This window comes from Pleurodeles waltl, chromosome 5 (genome assembly GCF_031143425.1).
Source record: "Pleurodeles waltl isolate 20211129_DDA chromosome 5, aPleWal1.hap1.20221129, whole genome shotgun sequence".
In the NCBI taxonomy this organism is placed as follows: Eukaryota; Metazoa; Chordata; class Amphibia; order Caudata; family Salamandridae; genus Pleurodeles; species Pleurodeles waltl.
This window is the reverse complement of record NC_090444.1, coordinates 81,757,871-81,780,949: the sequence shown is the minus strand read 5'-3', so window position 1 is coordinate 81,780,949 and position 23,079 is coordinate 81,757,871. Positions and strand designations below refer to the sequence as shown.

General features: G+C 45.2%; 1 protein-coding gene across 6 annotated transcripts in view; it reads left to right on the top strand.

Moving 5' to 3' along the window:
• The window catches only part of DNMT3A (DNA methyltransferase 3 alpha), a 1,562,966-nt gene that overhangs the window by 1,136,390 nt on the left and 403,497 nt on the right, over window positions 1-23,079 (top strand). For all 6 annotated transcript variants that reach the window (XM_069233637.1, XM_069233638.1, XM_069233642.1 and 3 more), the window contains one exon: window positions 8,988-9,032. In XM_069233637.1, the coding sequence (XP_069089738.1) occupies window positions 8,988-9,032 (45 nt within the window). The remainder of the gene's footprint in view (window positions 1-8,987; window positions 9,033-23,079) is intronic.

The window sequence follows — 23,079 nt, the reverse complement described above, 5'->3', positions numbered from 1 at the left end:
TCAGGTGAGAGTCTTGTTTTAGGGCGACATGCGTGAATTGATGTTGGAGGTAAAAGTAGATAGCATACTAGTGTGCAGGGGTGTAAATGCCGCGCTCATTTCAGGTAATCACTTCAGTGTGGGTCATGTGTTTTGTTACTGGAATCATGTTAGCTGCCTACTATTCGCATGGGTGGCGCGTTTCAGTGACCGGGCACTGATGAGGTAGGGTCAGGGGGAGTGTTCTCTGGCCGTCAGTGTAAGAACTTCATAAACAAAGAAAACATATCAGCAGTGAAAGAAGTAACAAACATAGCAAATACCATTAGAGCAGTGCCCAAACCATGTAATAGTATGTATCAAGAGAACAGCAGGATTGTCTCTCGGGGGAAGGAGACTTTGCAGTTCTCCAGTCGCAAATCACCCCAATTGTTGGATCGTTTGGGATACCTGTTTAGTACCCTTTGTCTATGCTGCAGTTACAGTCCTGGGGTAAATGTGCGAGTCATTAAGCTGGTGCACATATATAGCTTCAATAGCCCCCTAATAGTGTGGGCACAGAGGAGGTATCTGGGGAGCAAGAGGGCATAATCAGACAATTAGTAGGCACAGCATGACAGTTTTACATACCACAGCAATGAAAGAGAGAAAACAAACCTAGTAAATTATAGATATCTTGTGTGTTAGATGATGGTGTCTGCAGTTTGCAGAGTCTCTACCGTGTTCGGAAAGGAAGTGGGGGGGGGGGTAATCGGGCCTGGTAGGATCTGTGGCTGGGCCCCTCACCTCCGAGGTCGACCTTCAACGGGAGGTATGGACCACCCCCAATGTCTGGTTGTAATGAACTAGTTGTTTGGACACCGGATTCCTCCTGATGATCAGTCAAACAGGATTTATAGAGTGTGGCTAATCACCCGTGAGATTATCCATACGCTGAGAATATAGTTACTAAGGGGGTCAGTTGAACAGCCAGGTCGTGAGTCCTTTCCTGAATTCCAGAAGAGAGGATGAAGTCCATTGGTGAAGGGGAAGGAGCATCCTCCACTGTTGCTTCAGAGGAGGCGGGGGTGTGCGAGAGAGAGGGAAACAGACTGCAGGACAGTTTGCTAGTTGACAGTGAGCATTTACGCATTAAGTGAATTTTCCCAACCCCCTGACCCAGAATCTTCAGTGACCATTCAATTGATGCAGTTGAATTCTTTATATGCCCCCTTTCAGCCATGAGTAAAATCTAGCCTGCCTTTTAGCAGTACACTAGCAAACCTCATTACACTAGAAGGCCTCTTAGCCACATAATCAGTCGGCTACTGTAGACTGTGAAATCTTCTCCTAATTTTTTGAATACCATTATATTTTACTCATAATGCACCCCAGATGCTGTTTCACCTGGTGCGCTTTTGATCCCCCTATGCCTCACTTTATTTTTTACTTGATTGCAATCCGGCCTGCCAGAGTCTTCAAATAACAGTTTTGCTCCGTCATACTTATGCTATTGATACTCTACAGCAAGACTTAATCATTCTCTCCAACACATCTCAACAGGTGACCGTTCCCAATTATACATCTTGAACCACGCTTTTCATGTCAGTTTGGAGACTAAGTACTCATGATGATCTGCTCAGTCAAACCCATACATTCAAACACATTTATTCCAAGTAACTCTCCGATTGCAAGTGCGCACCACTAGTAGGTAACAAAATTGGTGAATTCCGCATCAGACGCACAAGACTCATCACTGAAGCCAAAGCTAAACATTGTTAATGCCTCTCTCACATGAGGTATTTTCTCTGACAGCAGCAAGACTGTAAAGATCTCCCATTGATGACAGAGACCAATTTACATTGCCAATTACTGCACAAACTACTGTTACAAAATGTTTAGTGAGAAAGCAGTTTCTAACTTGTGCAAAAAAAAATCTGAGCGAATGCCATCTTTGAGAACAGTCAGTAATGCCCTTTGTACAGAGCAGAAATAGCAAACAATAATATGACTGATGATACACTCACCATCAACAATAAACTTGACTCTTGTTTTCTTGCCATTTCACCAGTATTACACATGGTAACTCGTCTAAACCCTATTAATCCCTATTCAAAACCCTCACTTAATATAGCCCATTTTAGGGCACTCTTCTAGGGTGGTTTATCTGGCAACCTGTCCAGCTGGTTCAGTTTGTACAAGTGAAGCCTGGATTAGATGTACTCTGGTGTTCTGATTATGTTTATGCTGGAATCCTTTGGCATTGCTAAGTCCATTATTATTATTATTATTTATTTTTTTGGTTATGGTATGTGCCCTCCATAGATAGCGGTGGGGTTGTGTATTCAGATAGTGTTTGAATGTGATTAGTAGTTTCTGCTTTTGTCGTACAGATTTACGCAACTTCCCCTCATTGATTGTATTTGCATGGTGCACTTTATTAATCCCTTCTCCTGCCTACTAGTTGACGTTGTTCTAGAGGAAATACTGAGACCATTTGATGTGTTTGTGTGAATAACTTCAAACCTGTAGACAGGTGAGAAAAGGATGGTTGCGTTTGTTGACAAGTTGGAGCAGATAGTTATTTGAAATATTTGCCTCTATTTGAAAAAATGCTGGCTGCCAAATTCCCAGGAGATGGCTTTGTTCGAAATGTGTAGATGGTTTGAGGATAACTACTTGTTCGATGGCATCTGTCGCTGTAGATACGCATGTTTTGCATAGCTCGCCATCTGGTGTTGGGCCGGAGTGTTACAAGTTGTTTTTCTTCGAAGAAGTCTTTCGAGTCACGGGACCGAGTGACTCCTCCTTTTGTCTCCATTGCGCATGGGCGTCGACTCCATCTTCGATTGTTTTTTTTCCGCCATCGGGTTCGGACGTGTTCCTGTCGCTCCGAGTTTCAGAACGGAAAGATAGCTAATTTCGGAAGATTTTCGTCGGTATTGTTGCGTTTGGGATCGGCGTAGTTAGATTCAACACCGCGTCTAAGATCGAAGAGCTCCGGTGCCCTTCGGGGTAATTTTTTCGATCCCTCGTCGGGGCCTGGTCGGCCCGACCGTGTGCAGAAGAACGCCGATGGAACGGACCCCGTTCCGTTTCTGTCCCAAATGCCACAATAAATACCCCTATACAGACCAACACTTGGTCTGCAACCTGTGCCTGTCACCTGAGCACAGTGAAGACACCTGCGCGAGGCCTGTCGTGCGTTCCGGTCCCGAAAAACACTCCGAGACCGTCGAGCCAGAAGACTTCAGATGGCGTCTGCGCCGACAGCCCACCGGGAGTTCGAGGAACAAGAAGAGGAGGGAACCTTTTCGATCCAAGAATCGGACTCCGAAGGATTCGACGATACACAAACCGTGAGTAAGACGTCGAAGCCCACTCAGAAGAAGATTTACAAGGCCCAGGGGACGCCACTGCCACCAGGCCATGGCTCGACCCATAAATTATGTGACCGACCGTCGGCACCGAAAAAGGCCCAAACAGTGCCGAGATCGTCCGACTCCGGTCGAGACACCGGCACGCAGCCTTCTCAGGACCGAGAAAGTGCTGGAGACAAGCATCGACACCGAGATACCGGTGTAGACACGGCTCGACGCCGAGACAGCGGCACCGAAGAAGATCGACGCCGAGAGGTTTCGGCCCCGAAAAAGAAAAAAGTCACCTCGGAGCCGAAAAAAGATGCAGACAGGGTTTCGGTGCCAAAACAAACTGCAACCGACCCAGTTTCAGGCTCTTATACAGAAGAGCACTCGCTAACCTCCCAAATGCAAAAGCATAGGTTTGAGGAAGAGCTACACTCAACTGATGTAGACCATACGCAAAAGCGTATTTTCATACAGCAGGGGACAGGAAAAATAAGCACCCTTCCCCCTATTAGAAGAAAGAGAAGATTGGAGTTCCAAACTGAACAAACACCACAAACAAAAGTGGTGAAAAAAGTTACCCCACCACCCTCTCCTCCACCTGTGATTAACGTCTCACCAGCACAAACTCCATCACATTCCCCAGCTCACACCACCATGAGCCAGGGTGACCAAGATCAAGACGCATGGGACTTATACGACGCCCCAGTGTCAGATAACAGTCCGGAGGCATACCCTACGAAGCCATCTCCACCAGAGGACAGCACTGCGTATTCTCAAGTGGTGGCTAGAGCAGCACAATTTCACAATGTAAGCCTCCACTCAGAACAGGTCGAGGATGACTTTTTATTCAACACACTCTCCTCCACCCACAGCTCCTACCAAAGCCTGCCTATGCTCCCTGGTATGCTCCGGCACGCAAAAGAAATCTTTAAGGAGCCGGTCAAAAGTAGGGCAATCACACCAAGAGTGGAAAAAAAGTATAAGGCGCCTCCTACAGACCCGGCTTTCATCACTACACAGCTGCCACCAGACTCTGTCGTTGTAGGAGCAGCTAGGAAAAGGGCCAACTCCCACACATCTGGAGATGCACCACCCCCAGATAAAGAAAGCCGCAAGTCCGATGCAGCTGGTAAGAGAGTCGCAGCACAAGCTGCAAACCAGTGGCGCATCGCTAACTCCCAGGCACTACTTGCGCGCTATGACAGAGCCCATTGGGATGAGATGCAACATCTCATTGACCATCTGCCCAAGGACCTACAAAATAGGGCAAAACAAGTGGTTGAGGAGGGACAGACCATTTCCAACAATCAAATCCGCTCCTCCATGGACGCTGCAGATACAGCTGCACGGACAATTAATACATCTGTAACTATCAGAAGGCATGCATGGCTCCGAACGTCTGGATTTAAACCAGAGATTCAGCAAGCAGTTCTCAATATGCCTTTTAACGAAAAAGAACTGTTCGGTCCAGAAGTGGACACAGCGATTGAGAAACTCAAAAAAGACACGGACACTGCTAAAGCCATGGGCGTACTCTACTCCCCGCAGAGCAGAGGGAATTACAGCACATTCCGTAAAACACCCTTTAGAGGGGGGTTTCGGGGTCAGAGCACACAAGCCAGCACCTCACAGGCAACACCGTCCAGTTACCAGGGACAGTACAGAGGAGGTTTTCGGGGACAATATAGAGGAGGGCAATTCCCTAGGAATAGAGGAAAATTTCAAAGCCCCAAAACCCCTACTACTAAGCAGTGACTCACATGTCCCTCATCCCCTCCACACAACACCAGTGGGGGGAAGAATAAGTCATTATTACAAAGCATGGGAGGAAATCACTACAGACACTTGGGTTCTAGCAATTATCCAACATGGTTATTGCATAGAATTTCTACAATTCCCTCCAAACATACCACCAAAAGCACAAAATTTGACAAAACATCATTCCAATCTCCTGGAGATAGAAGTGCAGGCACTATTGCAAAAGAATGCAATCGAATTAGTGCCAAACACACAAATAAACACAGGAGTTTACTCACTGTACTTTCTGATACCAAAGAAGGACAAAACGCTGAGACCAATCCTAGACCTCAGAATAGTGAACACATTCATCAAATCAGACCATTTTCACATGGTCACACTACAAGAAGTATTACCATTGCTAAAACTACACGACTACATGTCAACTTTAGACCTCAAGGACGCGTATTTCCATATACCAATACACCCATCGCACAGGAAATACCTAAGGTTTGTATTCAAAGGAATACATTACCAATTCAAGGTACTGCCTTTCGGATTAACAACCGCACCAAGAGTCTTTACCAAATGTCTAGCGGTAGTCGCTGCACACATCAGAAGGCAGCAAATACATGTGTTCCCATATCTAGACGACTGGCTAATCAAGGCCCATTCGTTAATAGAGTGCTCAAATCACACAAATCAGATCATACAAACCCTCTTCAAACTAGGGTTCACCGTCAACTTCACAAAATCCAACATTCTGCCGTGCAAGGTACAACAATACCTAGGAGCCATAATAGACACAACAAAAGGAGTAGCCACTCCAAGTCCCCAAAGAATTCAAAATTTCAACACCATCATACAACGCATGTATCCAACACATGTATCCAACACAAAAGATACAAGCAAAGATGGTATTACAACTCCTAGGCATGATGTCTTCATGCATAGCCATTGTCCCAAACGCAAGACTGCACATGAGGCCCTTACAACAGTGCCTAGCATCACAGTGGTCTCAAGCACAGGGTCATCTTCTACATCTGGTGTTAATAGACCGCCAAACTTACCTCTCGCTTCTGTGGTGGAACAACATAAATTTAAACAAATGGCGGCCTTTCCAAGACCCAGTGCCACAATACGTAATAACAGATGCTTCCATGACAGGGTGGGGAGCACACCTCGATCAACACAGCATACAAGGACAATGGAACGTACATCAAACAAAACTGCATATAAATCACCTAGAACTTCTAGCAGTTTTTCAAGCACTAAAAGCTTTCCAACCAATAATAGTTCACAAATACATTCTCGTCAAGACAGACAACATGACAACAATGTATTATCTAAACAAGCAAGGGGGGACGCACTCCACGCAGTTAAGCCTGCTAGCACAAAAAATTTGGCGTTGGGCAATTCACAACCAAATTCGCCTAATAGCACAATTTATACCAGGGATCCAAAATCGACTCGCAGACAATCTCTCTCGAGATCACCAACAGGTCCACGAATGGGAAATTCACCCCCAAATTCTGAACACCTATTTCAAACTCTGGGGAACACCTCAGATAGACTTGTTTGCGACGAAGGAGAACGCAAAATGCCAAAACTTCGCATCCAGATACCCACACAAACAGTCCCAAGGCAATGCCCTATGGATGAACTGGTCAGGGATATTTGCTTACGCTTTTCCTCCTCTCCCTTTCCTTCCTTACCTGGTAAACAAACTCAGTCAAAACAAACTCAAACTCATATTAATAGCACCAACTTGGGCAAGGCAACCCTGGTACACAACGCTGCTAGACCTATCAGTAGTACCCTGCATCAAATTGCCCAACAGGCCAGATCTGTTGACACAACACAACCAAAAGATCAGACACCCAGATCCAGCATCGCTGAATCTAGCAATCTGGCTCCTGAAATCCTAGAATTCGGGCACTTACAACTTACCCAAGAATGTATGGAAGTCATAAAGCAAGCCAGAAGGCCATCCACCAGGCACTGCTATGCAAGTAAATGGAAGAGGTTTGTTTGCTACTGCCATATTAATCAAATACAACCATTACACACAACTCCAGAACATGTAGTGGGTTACTTGCTTCACTTACAAAAATCTAACCTGGCTTTCTCTTCCATTAAAATACACCTTGCAGCAATATCTGCATACCTGCAGACTACCTATTCAACTTCCCTATATAAGATACCAGTCATTAAAGCATTCATGGAGGGCCTTAGGAGAATTATACCACCAAGAACACCACCTGTTCCTTCATGGAACCTAAATGTTGTCCTAACTAAACTTATGGGTCCACCTTTTGAACCCATGCACTCCTGCGAAATACAGTTCCTAACCTGGAAGGTTGCATTTCTCATCGCCATTACTTCCCTAAGAAGAGTAAGCGAGATTCAGGCGTTTACAATACAAGAACCTTTTATACAACTACACAAGAATAAGGTCGTCCTAAGGACTAATCCTAAATTTTTGCCAAAGGTTATTTCACCGTTCCATCTAAATCAAACAGTGGAACTTCCAGTGTTCTTTCCACAGCCAGATACCGTAGCTGAAAGGGCACTACATACATTAGATGTCAAGAGAGCATTAATGTATTACATTGACAGAACAAAGAACATCAGAAAGACTAAACAACTATTTATTGCATTTCAAAAACCTCATGCAGGAAACCCAATATCAAAACAAGGTATAGCCAGATGGATAGTTAAATTAATCCAAATCTGCTACCTTAAAGCTAAACGACAGCTGCCCATTACACCAAGGGCACACTCAACCAGAAAGAAAGGTGCTACCATGGCCTTCCTAGGAAACATCCCAATGCAAGAAATATGTAAGGCAGCCACATGGTCTACGCCTCACACATTCACCAAGCACTACTGTGTAGACGTGTTATCCGCACAACAAGCCACAGTAGGTCAAGCCGTATTAAGAACATTGTTTCAGACTACTCCCACTCCTACAGGCTGAGACACCGCTTTGGGGAGATAACTGCTTACTAGTCTATGCAAAACATGCGTATCTACAGCGACAGATGCCATCGAACTGAAAATGTCACTTACCCAGTGTACATCTGTTCGTGGCATCAGTCGCTGTAGATTCGCATGTGCCCACCCACCTCCCCGGGAGCCTGTAGCAGTTTGGAAGTTACCTTCAACTATTTGTATATGTATCATCTCAACTTTAAATAGGTACATACTTAGTCACTCCATTGCATGGGCACTATTACTACAATTCAACTCCTACCTCACCCTCTGCGGGGAAAAACAATCGAAGATGGAGTCGACGCCCATGCGCAATGGAGACAAAAGGAGGAGTCACTCGGTCCCGTGACTCGAAAGACTTCTTCGAAGAAAAACAACTTGTAACACTCCGGCCCAACACCAGATGGCGAGCTATGCAAAACATGCGAATCTACAGCGACTGATGCCACGAACAGATGTACACTGAGTAAGTGACATTTTCATTTTGACACTGTTGAGGATAAATGTAATGTTTGAATGTATTCTTCCATTTAATTGATTTTCTAGGATCTTGTTGCATGGACTAAGAAAATCAAACAGTTATCTTTAGTAAGCATTTATATTCTCACAAAACTTAATTAGGCTTCAGTCTGTAGTTAGAACTTTAAGCTGTATTTGCTTTGTAAATGACCAGTGGAAATATTTCTGTTTTACCTTATGCTTGAGTTGTATGTTACACCTACCTCAATGAAAAACTTGACTTTTACTATTGCTTTGCTTAATCTACAGTAAATAAACGTGACTTTCAAATTAAATTTACATAATAAGTAGTTAATTTTCTGCTGCAGATAGATCAATATAATATCAAATTAATTATGTTTTTATCATCTGGTGGAAAGTCTTTCTGTTGATGATTGTCATTTTTTTTTTTTTGTTTTTTTTGTTTTTTAGAGAGGCTTGTCTTTGATGTTAGACAGAAATGCAGAAATATTGAAGGTAAGTGATAACACTTAAGAATGGACTTACATGGACTTTACTTCACCCTTTCTTAGATTTTATGACAAAACAGGTAATCATGTAGACAGTTTGTTTAATGTAGCTCCTCTGCTTGTGCCTCAGGATTGCCTTAGTAAACATAGTGTCACTCCATTGTCACTATTGCACTTGGAATGTCTGCCTATCGTTGGTACACTTTAAACATGTTTTTATTTTTTTATAAACCACAATCACCACAGGATACAGCAGTTACATATTGACAGGCCACAATTGTGCACTCTCACTCTTGTCACACACTCTCCAAACAGCCAATCGTTGAGGGGGCAATCATCTGGTCTGACCAGTAATACAACTGCAGGTCTGCTACAACCAGTCCACCATCATACAGTGACTGTACACATTTCTTATAAGCCACTCAGGGTGGAGCACCTCCTTAGAGTTAGGCAGTGAGGTCAGATTGAAGTGTTTTTATCTGTGGCAGGTAAATCATTTTAAATAAAGGCCTCCTTCCCATAATGGAGATTTGGGAGTCTGCCCCAAGCTTACAGCTGGCTCTTCAATTTTTGCATCATAGGAAACACATTACATCTCCATTACTCCTCCTGGTCCAATAAAATGCTTATGCCTAAGCATTTAAAAGAGGCCATTGTAATCTACAGCCCAGGTTTGTCTAAATCTTTAATTGCCGCAGGGCCTTTAAAATGCATCAGGCCAGACATATGCTAATTGACTCTGAGACACAAAGCGTTTCCATATATTCTTTTGCAATGTATCCAAATTGCTAAGGGTTTTGCAATTAAGGCATGGGGGAGGGGCAATGAACACTCTTTTCTTCTCCGTCGGTCTATTGGGAAGTCCTAGACTTAACTCTGTTGATGTGGACCCTAGCCCAAGTGGAAGAATAGGTATACATAAGCAATAAAGGTTAGGCCAAAATTAATTCTGTCCAGAACCTTAAAAAAGACTGTGTATCGCATCAAATGCTTTCTCAAAGTCTGTGAAAACCACCTGATGGTTTATTTTCTAAAGGCTTGCTAATGCTACCTGCAGACATTGTAAGCAGTGTCTGGTTCTGTGACCAGGTATAAAGCCATTTTGATCAGCCCCCTATGGACCCTACTACCTTGACCAACATGGTGACTAGGACTTCGGCCTCAGTATTAATAAGAAATATTGACCTTTACGAGGTTATTTTTTTTATTTTTTTATTTCTTACTAAGTTTAGGAATATCAACAGTGGTAGTGTGGTCATGTGGCCATCTCCCAAACTGTAAAGGGTCATGGAACATGGCTTCCAGTTGGTTCACCACTCTATTAACAAATCAGTAATACAATTCCTGGGGAAAGCTGTTGGGGGCCTGGGGTTTTACCAGATGGCATTAATATACTAGCTTCTAATATATATGTGCCTTAAATAGGCATGTCTAAAACCTGGGCACCAAGGTGGGCACCAGTAGATCCTGTATTATAAGGGTCTGCTATCAGCAGGGGAATGTTAACCTTTTGGTGTAACTTCTGACAGTAAGTAGTGAAGGTCTCCACAATCATTTCGACCAAGTTAACCATACCCTTTACTGTTTCATGAATTTTGGCTTTTATTCACAGCTCCCTGTTTTGGTTAGCTAACGAATAGAGAAATTTACCAGGCTTATCCTCCATATCATAGAGCCTACTTTGTGATGCAACTCATGATTAGGTGTGGCAAGCAGCTTTTATTTTAGTGACAGTTGTACCACCTAGTGTCTCTCTTCTCATCATATGTACAAATTAATGCCTCTAGGTCTGTGCACTCTTGTTCTTCCTCTATGAGCAAAGCTACAGTGTGTGAGAGATGTTACCACTTAACGTTAACGTCAAGACCTTCCAGGATGTGACAGTCAAAGCCACAGAGTGTCTGCTTAGTTCTAGATAGTCCTCCATTACCTCCTGGATCTGCTCCGAGAAGTAACCATCAGGGAGGCTCCAGGAGTTCAAACACACGCCTCCCACTCTTTGGAAATTCCCTGTCATGATTTCTAGTAGGGAGTAGTCTGAGAGACACAGTGGCAGCATTGCAGATTTGGGCATATGTACCAGCTCCACCACCAGGGAGAAGAGGTAATTCAACCTGGAACATGATTGATGCTCCCCAGAGTAAAACATAAAATGCTGCTTGCCACATGTTACTCATTCCCAGTGTGGCAGCCAACACCAGGAGGGAAGTTCTCTGTTCAGTGGCCCAAAGGCCCCTGCTGTCCATTATAGGATCCATTATTGTTTGAATCCAAGATCACCCATCGCCCGTCCCAAGCAGCCTACCCACTGGGGTCAGAAGAACAAGGGTCGTTAAAGCCTGTAATGAACCCTCAACCAGCATGTGAATGAACATACATACTTGTAAAGGTCCACAGAACACTTTCCATTAAGCCTGTAACCAACACGTATCAACCCAGAGGACCATGCTGCACCAGTGTGAGAGATGGGGAGTGTTCTTTATAGACATAGATCTCTCCTTCTAAAACCTGAATGATCAATCAAACAGGATTTATAGAGTACGGCTAATCACCCATGAGATTATCCAGGCGCTGAGAACATAGTTGCTAAGGAGGTCAGTTGAACAGCCAGGTCGTGAGTCCTTTCCTGAATTCCAGAAGAGAGGATGAAGTCCATTGGTGAAGGTGGAGGTCGCTCTAGGATTTCGCTGCGAGGCAGGGGGAGGAGCATCCTCCACTGCTGCTTCAGAGGAGGCGTGGTGTGTGTGCGAGAGAGAGGGAAACCGAGTGCAGGTGTCTGGAGGGTTGGTGGAAAGACAAGTGGTGGTTGATGTGTGATGGTGCTTGATTGTGGAGGGCCTTGTAGGTGTGGATCAGCATCTTAAATTGTCATCTCTTCTGAATGGTGAGCCAGTGGAGCTTCTTGAGGTGGGGGTAGTGTGGGTCTATTTGGGGAGGTCGAGGATGAGTCTGGCCTCTGAATGCTGTATGGTCTGTGGTCTCTTCAGGAGGTGCATGGTGATTCCTCCAAAGAGTGCGTTTCCGTAGTCCAACCGGCTGGTGACGGGCTTGAGTGACGCTTCATCTGGAGTTGACAACGAGCCATTTGAATATCTTACGGAACATGCGAAGAGTGAAGAAGCAGGCGGAAGAGACTGCGTTGATCAGGTTTTTCATGGTGAGCTTGCTGTCTAGGATGATGCCAAAGTTGCAAGCTTAGTCTGTCAGAGAGGGTACTGGTCCTAGTTCTGTAGGCCACCATGAGTCATTCTACAAGGAGGTGTTGTTCCCGAAGATCTTCACTTCCGTTTTGTCTGTATTGAGTTTTAAGGAGTTGTTGTTCATCCAGTCAGCGATGCCTGTCATGCATCTGCAGCAGTTGGCTGTCGTGGTGGAGGCACTTCTGATAGAGGATGAGCTGGGTGTCATTTGCATATGGTATGATGTTCATTCAGTTAATTCAAATGCTATACCCGCAAAAAGCTGTGTCTGCACATAAAGCCACATTTTGTATCCAACAAGTGTGTTTCTTGTAAAAGGATCACTTTTGGTGTATTTTCCTTACGACATTGTCGCATCGTCCCCAGTTTGATTTTTTTATTAAACAGTACTGTTCCAGGAGAATGCTTTAAAACTAGGAGATGCCATTATCAGTAATCTGTATATACAGTCTCATTGTATCTTGCTGTTTCCCCTGCAATGCATTCTAATAAACAGTAAATCAGCCCCACCAGTGCTCCCTCCCCCCTACTTCCTAATGTGAAGCTTCTGTCATTCAGATTGACTAACGAGATAACTTCCACTTGTGTTAGAGGCCCTAACAGCCTCTAAAGTCAAGTAACACCAGTTATTCAGCTGTCACGAATAACAGTTGTTGAGAGATACTGTCTCCCCTGAAATCACCCTCTCCACAAAACAGAAACCATTTACCACCAACATTTAGTTACTCTTGGGTGGGGATCAGTCGAGCCGACCCCTGAGGCTGCCCACTCTTCCCCTCCCTTGTGGAACGAGTTGCGAGTACCACAACTCTGTTTTATGATGTTTTGATCTGAGTTGCTATTTCTGTCCCCCAGGGGACCTAGTTCAGCTCACTTAGCCAAGCTTAGTGAGCCGAGGGAGTCAACAGACACCACATGCTCATTAGCTCTTCTCCCGCAGTCAGAGCACTCCAAGAGTTTCAAAGAAAAATAATTTCCTTAGGAGTGCACCTTTATGTTCGCAAGATAAAGCAGCATATGTATAAGTTGCATTGCTGTCAACTTTTGTTTTACTACAAAAAAGAACATGCGTTGCCTCTGGGCTCTCATGCTGTAGTCTGAGACAGCTATGACCTTGGGGAGAGAAGGGAGGAATTTATGCTTAATGCTCTCTTTGAATGATAAAACAGGGCAAAAGATCTTGTCTGGGACCCAAGATTTGAAACAGTTCTCGAGAAAGCATGTGGCCCTAGATCCTTTTTGGTCTTCTGGCATCCCAACCATTCTCAGATTGCTCCTCTAGAGTCTTGTCGCCACATCCTCCTCCCTGCTGTCTAATTGCAGTGATTTCTATCTCTTGTTTAATATCTGAAGTGAGTGTATGGAGCTTATCTTCATCCATGGAGATGCGGTCCTATGCTTCGTCAGTCCTGTACAACTGATTTTACACATCTTGGCACAGCAGAGAAACCTCTAAATCAATAAAACCCAGCAAATCCTATTTCCAGTGTTGCTTGGGCATTGTTGATGTCTTGACTATCTTCTCTAAGCAGGCAGATTCTTAGGCACTATCCACTGGATCCTGCATGAGATCTCTCTGGTTATCTACCCTGTTTCAAGAAGGTCTGGTAAATATATCTATCCAACCTTGGAGGCCTTATCTCTTTGCCTTGTCCTTCCCCATTTGTGATTCCTAGAACGGTAGTCCTTTAGTAGTGGGAGAGAGGGGGTGACTCATGAAGTAATCATTTTTCACCATCCCGCCGTTGCCCCCGGGGGCTGCCTGGATCCTGCAGGCCCACAGAATGGCTTACAGTTTCAACAACTGATCAGTGTACTTGGGGGGCATTGAGTGGGGACCTTGCAAGCTCCCTGTCTCCTCGGAGTAGTTGCGCAACCTGATGGTGGGTTTTTTCGATTGTTTCCGTACTTGATTGGGTCACAGTTGGAGGGTACAGTCTGACTTTGTCAAGTCAATAGCTGTTTTCCAGGAGGGAAAGCCCATCGAAGGATCATCAGTACAGGCTGTCATCCCCTTTTATATACCCTCTGATGCCTCACCTGACTAGGTGCTCACCACTCCTGTGTTTTTCCTTCATAGGGGGAGAGGAGGGAATAGGGGTGAGGCTCTGCAATCTCTTGGCAATGCGCCACCGATAATGTATCAGGAGTTGGACCATGACTGCCAGGCCATGCCTCCACAGCTGGTTATGCTGCACCTGCAAGGCCCTCCAGTCACCTCCCCTCATTGTCCGCCACAGGGGAGGGATGAGGAAGGAAAGGAAAGCTGTAACTTGTGGAGCAGCGAAAACAGATTGAAAAGGAAGTTGGGGGGGAGGGGTGATTAAGGCCCCATTCTGGATGTCAGCCATGAAGGTATCTGGCATTGTGACAAGACAGGATGTCAGGATTATGTTGAAACAAAGCAACTAGTGAAGAAGTGCTCTTTCTCGTAACCCCCAACATTACTGTCAGCCCGGAAGTACACGTAGGTGCAGTTTCATTGTGGATGACACTTCAGTGAAAAATTCACCTGCAAACTCTCCAGGAAGTTGCAAACCGCTTCCAGTTTTGAAACTAGGTGCTCTTCATTATAGAAATATGAAGTGTTCACTACAACCCATAGGTATTTTCTAGTCATTGAGAGTTCTGCTAATCTTAATCAGTTCAAATTCTTTAAGTCCCACTTAAATTTTTGTGCATTAATATAGTATTGAAGGTCAGTTTATGATATTTGTTGCGCTTAAACAGGATATTCTTAATGAATGTTAAGGGATACACATAAAGGTTTTTTTTTAATTATTTTTTTTTGCGGGGGGGGGGGAAATACCAACAATTTTTGTTCTTCAAGTCAACAGTTGTTGTCTACCGCTAGAAGATGAACCCTTAAGGAACATGCAGGTGAAACATCACATTATGCCAGTGTTTCCCAACCTTTTTACTTTCTTCGGACCCCCCTTTTTATCATTACTGGAAACCAGGGACACCACTGAATCTTTATTGGAATCTGGGGACCCCCACTGAGTCATTACTGAAAGCTGGGGACCTAATCTCTTAATAATATTTAGTTTTCTGAGCAGTCGCGGACCCCCTGAGGAGGCTTCACGGACCCCCAGGGGTCCCCGGACCACAGGTTGGGAACCACTGCATTATGCTATAAGTGTTCTGAACCTGAACATCCAATCTGTCTCATTGAAGAACGGTTACTGGATTATTGATAATCATGAGCAATCTGTCATAATTTCTGTGGTGATATATACCGATTTCTGTATTCATAGGTGGCACTTCAACGTGTAAGCTTCTAATGTGTAAGCAACAGAGCAAATCGTGAATAGTTTAACTTTGCTTCTGAGATTACACCTTCTAAGTGATCTTCTGAGTGAAATCCTGAACCCCTCTCAAAATGAGTTTAGGAGCAATCGCGACAGCTAATTACATTTGCCGTCAAGTTGATCAAGGTGGGGCGGTTATTTTGGTTATTCTCGATCTGTCCTCAGCCTTTGACACCATATCTCCTCTTTTGGTTCAAAGACTGTGACAGGCAGGGCTGAGGGGTGCTCCCTTACGTCTGCTGGAGTCCTTTCTGGTGAATAGGACTCTTACAGTTAGCTATGGAGATTTTAGGGTTAAATTGTTTCAGCTTCCCTGTGGAGTTCCTCAGGGTTTCTCCCTCAGTCCTACCTTACTTGTACGTTGCCCCTCTGGCAAAACTGGTATGCCTCTTTGGTTTCCAGGTGTCTTCCTATGTCAATGACACCCATATCATTGTTTCCATCTCCAGTGATTTGGAAGAGGTGGCAGACATGTTTAGGTCCTGTATGCTTGAAGTAATTAGTTGGATGAGGGAGAACTGGCTTAAAAATGAATGGGGAGAAGGCAGAGATTGTGGTCTTTGGGGCAGGGAATTCGATCTGGACTGACTGTTGGTAGCTGGAAACCTATGATCCAGTACCCGTTCCAGTGGCCGCTGCAAAAAAATCTGGGGGGTGATCTTTGATAATATGTAGACATTTGACACCCAGGTTAATAGAACAGCAAGTTTGTTTTTGGATCATTAAGACCTTGAAGAAAATTCTCCCTTGAGAATTAAGGGTGTCAGTGGTCATTGCAATTATTACACCTTGCCTTGACTACTGTGATGCCCTGTCTCTAAATGCCAACCAGTGTTAATTGAATTAGCTTCAGGTCAGCCAAAATGTTGCTTCTTGGTTGGTCGTGTGTCTGCTTAAACACATCTCTGTAAAGGAGGGCTTGAGGACTCTCCATTGGCTGCCAGTGAGGAAGTCCTGTGTCTAGTATATGGAGGTGGAGTGTGTCCCTCCACCTTCAGGACGTGTTAATTTAGTGTCGCGTTTAACTAGTACGCTCCCACTAGACCGCTGAGATCAGCAGGACGGATAAAGGTGATGGTTTCCAAAGCTAGATGCTGGGAATGACCTTTCTCAGTGTCAACTGCCAGGTTCTGGAACACTCTCCCGAAAAATATTAGGAGTTTGAACGCTTATTTGATCTTTCGTAGGCAGGTGAAAACCTGGCTATTTCCATAACCAGTTTGCCCTTGGGGATTCCCTTGTTTCTTTTTTCAACTGTTCTGCTAGGGTTTAGATCCCCTCTTCCCCTCTGAGGTCGTATTCAGTGACAGCACTTTGATGCCTATTGTTTTTATGCGTTCTATAAATTAAATTCTAATTTGAAATGTTTGTAACCTGATGAGAGGTCAAGAATCTTAAGGCAATTATACTTACTTTCTGTAAACTAGGTGCTTCATGTTGCACCAAAGTGTAGTTTTTCTTTTAAAATAGGCAGTATTTTAGGTTTCTCTCATAGGAGATTCCTATGTATAGTCATAAGTACTGAATAGTCTGCCCTTGTGCGGGGATCCCAGAGTACTTCTTTGAAATATATCTTCTTACCTGGAGATTGTCGCCTTTCTTCAGGAAGGGCTGCAAAGACACTTGAGAAGGAGACATAATGCAACCTATTTACATAGGCTACCCTGGCCGAAGAGTCATGAAGTCCAAAAACGGCTAGTACATTGTAATGTGAGATTAATTTGTAAATACGATAAATCTCGCTTGCAAACCCGTTTTTATGATAACGATGAAGGAGAGTAGGACAGAGTAGCCTCATAGGCTGCCATTATTTGGGTAAAATAGAGACTGTGTCTTTAATAACCCAGGGACCACCAGTATCCGGTCATGCTCAGTTGATGACAGTTGATTCAGTTATTTTTTTCGGCTCCTGCTGACAGTACCCTGGAGCATAGAGCTCAGCCAACTTTTGGCTTTTCTCAAAAAAATTCACTTCTGAATTTTACTGACATCACAATCATTCGACGTCTTTGGTATCTCCCTACCTTTTTCTGTCACCTTCTGACAGGAATTTGTGGCTTTTCACCTCAAAAATGCCATCTCCATTTGATCAGTGCCCAGACTGTGGGAGAAAAAAGGCTAAGACAGATCCTCACAGTGTGTGTTCTCTGTCTTCCAGTTACTCATGTTCCTTACACTTTCCAAATTTGCTAGACATTCCAGTTCAAAAAAATAAATAAAAGCTGTAAAACGTCGTCGGTCCTGGTCGATGTTGAATGTCAACAAGAAGTATTGCACCAACCTGTTCGTTGTGTACACATGGGTCGATGTCGAAGAAGTGCCGCAGATCGGCATCAAGACAACTGGGAGCGACATTGATGACAACATCGTCGTCCCATTGACCTGGATCAACATCGAGAAGCCCGTTGACTAAGAGGCTGTCTCACCGGTCGCGGTCGAGAACTTTATCGATGTCAACACATCATCATAGATCGACAGCCAGGTCAAGTTGACGTCGAGACACACTTGGTCATTGCCAAGGCATACTTCGATGTTGTTCGCCGTTTAAGAGTAGGTGAACGTCGAGGGAGCGAGGAAGGTCGACATTGATCACTATTTCAGACACACCACTGATACTTCCTCTACAAGTACTGGGAGATAGTCACCAACTCTCTGACTCTCCACTTCCATGCCTTTCTCCAGTAGATTACAATTATACTTTTCAAGAAGTATCAGTCAGAGGTGCCAATAAATTGAACATTCCAATGTCCACACAGACACCATCAGTCATCTTCGAGACCTTGCAGCATAGGTCAACCGCATATCTTTTGCTGCTCCTGGTTTCTGGTCTTATAGAACCTGCGATGGACCTTTTCTGAACCCCGTCATTAGTAAAGTCAGCACCATCAAGATTCCCCAAAAAAGTATTGTCCTCCCGACCAGGATCTGACCTTGTGCGGACCCACCACCAGACTCAGTTGTTGTAGTGGCTGCAAGAAAACAACACAACATGGCTCCCACTTCCACAGTTCCACTGGACAAAGAGTCGTAAACTAGACTGTGGGTCGAAAGATCTGCAATACTACACCAACTACAATTAAGGCTGCAAGCGCCACTGCTTTATTTGGCAGATATGACAGAGTTCTCTGGGAATCACTACAGCAGTTTGTTGAGCATTTCCTTGGAGACAAGAGAGGACTTTAATGAAATCCTAAGTGAAGGGCTAATGGTATCAAACCAAATTATCAACACAGCAGCCGATTTTTCTCTACTGATGGCACACCAGTAGTGCCACAGAGTCTCTCTCCAATGACATTTGTGGCTTTGCCTCACCTCTCTAAAAAACAGTCTCTACAAAGAATACTCAACTTACATTTTCAGGTGCCACTCTCTTTGGCTTTCACACCGACGGTGGGATGGCAAGGATGAAGGCAGACCTCGAGGCAATAAAAACTGTTGGTTTAGAAAAACCTAAAGAACCAAGAAAATCCTTTAGGCCTTTCCAGTGCCATGTTTCTTCAGAGAAGGTTCAAGCCCGCCCTCCCTCCCCTCCCCCCCATTGGTACCAAAGTCACCAACAAGCTGGTACATAATCTCAACAGTACCAACAATACTACCTCCCCTACGAAAGAAAGCAGACTAGAAGAAGATCAAGTCAGCGACCGGCTCAGGGAGCCAGAAAACATACCGATCAAATCCCTGAATTGTTTCTTCCCCCTCTTCTATTACCCACTCTGGTAGGGGAAAGCATCTGACATTACCTGGAAGAGTGGCAAAATATCACGCAAGATGCCTGGCTTCTGAATATTGTTCGCAATGGATATTCTCACAGGTTCACCAGTCCTTCACCGTCCATTCCTCCGAAACCATCCAGATACCAAATTTCACAATTACAAGCTCGGGTAGACATTCTCTTACAGTGGCAGGTGTTGGAGTCCCTTCTTCCTCATCGAGGAACCAGGATTTATTCCAGGTACTTTCTTGTCAAAAAGAAAGACAGGAAATTAATCAGACCCATTCTCGATCTCAAATTGGCCAACAAATGGATTGGGCGAGAAAAATTCCGGATGCTGACATTGCACCAAATCTTCTCCCAATTACATCAAGGGGATTGGCTCTGCTCTATCGACCTTCAAGAAGCATATTTTCATATACCAATAGCCAGAAAGCATTGAATGTTCTTGTGGTTCGTAGTGGGGCACAACCAATATTAGTACCAAGTGCTTCCATTTGGCCTGAAGCCAGCACCCAAAACATTCTCAAAATGCATGGTGTTGGAAATGGCCCATTTTGCAGGGTTATCCCCAAACCTTTTGCTGCCTTCGTCCTATTTTTTGAGGTCTGTTTTTGCTGGTTTATTGTCTCTGTGCACTTTAACACTGCTAATCAGTGCTAAAGTGTAAGTGCTCCCTATAGAAAGTGTACTGTTGATTTGGTTTATCCATGATTGGCATATTTGATTTACTAGAAAGTGCACTAGAGGTGCCCAGGGCCTGTAAATCAAATGCTACTAGTGGGCCTGCAGCACTGGTTGTACCACCCACATTAGTAGCTCTGGAAACATGACTCAGACCTGCCATTGCAGTTTCTGTGTGTGCAGCTTTAAACTGCCAATTCAACTTGGCATGTGTACCCACTTGCCAGGCCTCAACCTTCCCTTTTACTACATTTAAGGCACCCCTAAGTTAGGCCCTAGGTAGCCCCATAGGCAGGGTGCAGTGTATGTTTAAGGTAGGACATATACTAGTGTGTCCTAACAGTGAAATACTGCCAAATTTGTTTTTCACTGTGCAAGGCCTATCTCTCTCATAGGTTAACATGGGGGATGCCTTTAAATATCCTTAAAGCGCAGATTCTCTTTGAGAGCAGATAAAAAGATGGAGTTTCGGGTTTACTGAAGTTGGTTTTTAGATTTAGTTTGAAAATGCCACCTTTAGAAAGTAGGCACTTTCTTGCTTAATCCATTCTGTGACTCCCCATCTGGGTCAGTTTGACAGTTGGGCTGTTCACACCTCACCTCTAGACAGTGACACACAGGGGGGTGGGGTGTAGCCTGCATATCTTAATTAGCCATCTCTGCTGGTGGGGAGGAGTGGTCACTCACACCTGAAAGGACTGTGCCTGCCCTCACACAATGCCGCCCCTGACCCCCTGGTGAGTGTCTGGGGCCTGGCCTGGACAAGGAAGGATCTTGCAAACACTTGAGACTTTGCTTTGAAGTTTGCCAACTTCACAAGCAGAACTAAGAAGACCCAAACCCCCAGACTTTTAGAATCTTTCTGGAATCAAGAGGAACCTCTGCAAGGGGAAGAGCTGGAGGAGCAGTACTGTCCCTTTGCTGTGTTGCTTTGCTAGACTGGCCTGCAGTTGCTGCTTCTGCCTGAAAAGAGTGCAAAGGGTGAACTTTGCTCTGTGTCCTACTTGAGAAAGTTCTCCAAGGGCTTGGAGTAGAGCTTGCCTCCTGTTGGAAGTCTCAGGGACACCAAAGACTTCAGTTTCCTCGACCTGCAGCATTGGGAACTGTGCGTTTTGTGCTGTTCAAGAGGAGAAACCACTGCAACGCCGCCAACAACACCACTGGCCTGCACCGTGACCTGCCGACGCCACACGGAGTCGCATTGCCCCGCTTCGCACCGCGACCCTGGTCTCCCCGACGCGTCATCGGATGACTTCACCGAGCCGCTGCTCGCACCGCGACCTGCAGGCCCCGCACTCCGGCATCGCCTGCTCACACGCAGCGTGGGCATTCCCGACGACGACGCTCCTGCTGACACCGGCGCCGCTGCCTGCACCGTGGCCTGTGGACACTACTCGTGAGGTACACGAAGCACCGTCCTATCCCGCACCGCAACCCCGGTCCACCGACGCCAGCACCATTGACCCCTGTGTCGTCACCAGGCATCCTGCCTGCACCGTGGCCTGTGTACACCGCTCGTGAGGGTCACGAAGCACCGTCCCGTCCTGCACCTCTGGCTTGGGCCTACCGACGACAGCGCTTCAGCAATGACGGCGCTGCTGCCTGCACCGTGACCTGTGGGCACTGCACGTTGCATCGTCCCGCTTCGCACTGCAGCCCCGATGCCATCGACGCCGGCACACCTGACTTTATCAGCCTGGAGTTTGATCTGCAATGCGTATGACCTCAAAGGCCGAGGACTCCTACACCGTGACGTCAGTGACGCCGCTCTCCAGAGCTCAACGCGAGGATCACGACGCCCTGCAAATCCAAGGTACTGTTTGCGGGTCTTCCTGGCACTGTAGCTGGCCTGCAACGCTGCGGCAGGCCTGCACTGTTGGTTTTGTTGATCACGACGCCGTGATATCCCCAGGCGGAGCTATCGACTTCAAGGAACTGTAGTTTTTAGTAAATCTTGCAGAATTCACATTTTTCTTACTGTATGTTGGATTTTTATCGTATTTGGTCTTGTTTTATATAGATAAATATTGGCTATTTTTCTGAAACTGGTGTGGTGTCCTTGCTTATGAGATAAGCCTGACTGCTCTTGCCAAGCTACCAAGATGGTGAGCAGGGGTTATCTGAGCGGGTATCTCCCTTATCCTGACTAGAGTGAGGGTCCCTACTTGGACAGGGTGCAAACCGACTGCCAACTAGAGACTCACTTTCTAACACATGACATTTCTGAAAACACATGTATTTGGCTAGATGATTGGCTAATCAAAGTGTCCATGTTTCAAGAGGCTCAGCTTCACTTCAATTGGACTCGTGATGTCCTGTTGGCCTCTGTCCCAGTGCAAATGATACACTACCTGGGGCCTTCAGCAACACCCTCCAAGCAAACGTGTGTCCTTCGGAGGAGAGACACTTACCCCAGTATTGGAACATTCATAGATTCACATGGTTGAATCCTTCCCTGTCGTTGAGATGGGAGCCCCTGGTACATCAAAGCAGCAATACAGATAAGCTACTGCAATGTAAAAAGGCCCAAAGGCTTTCACTTTAGTAGCCTATCCATATGTCTATGAGCACAAAGGACCAAAGCAAGGCCCAGCCAATCAGGCTTACCCTCCCTCTAGAACCCACCTGAGAGGAGCTCCCTTCCCTCTTTCTTCGGAGAAGAGGTTTTCTTTCAGCAAGTAAGGTGTCATCTTCTGACTTTACTTAAAGGAGCTCTATTTTGACAAAATTCATCATGTCAGATAAGGAAAAGAAACGTCTTTTCAGAGCCTGTAAGACCTGTGGGGGGGGAAAAAGACTTCACTTTGAAGACCCACACAAGGACTGCATATATTGCCTCTATCCTGACCATGTAGCCAAAGACTGCAAGGTTTGCAGGACATTTTCCAACAAAACCCTCAAAGACATAGATGGTAGAAATTTGGCTCCAGAAGTTGAAATCCAGCACAAACCCAGTGTCTGGTTCTGACAGTGAGGAATCTTCATCCTCCTCAAGAAAGCTACAGAAATGAGGCAGATCTCCTCAAGCCCATCATTCTGAGGATCTCCTTAGAAAGGCTCATAAAAAGACCAAACAGGTGTCTTCTAAAGTTGGCAGTCCTTCCAGTTCTCCTCACAGGAGTTCTGTTTCATCTAAAAGACACACTA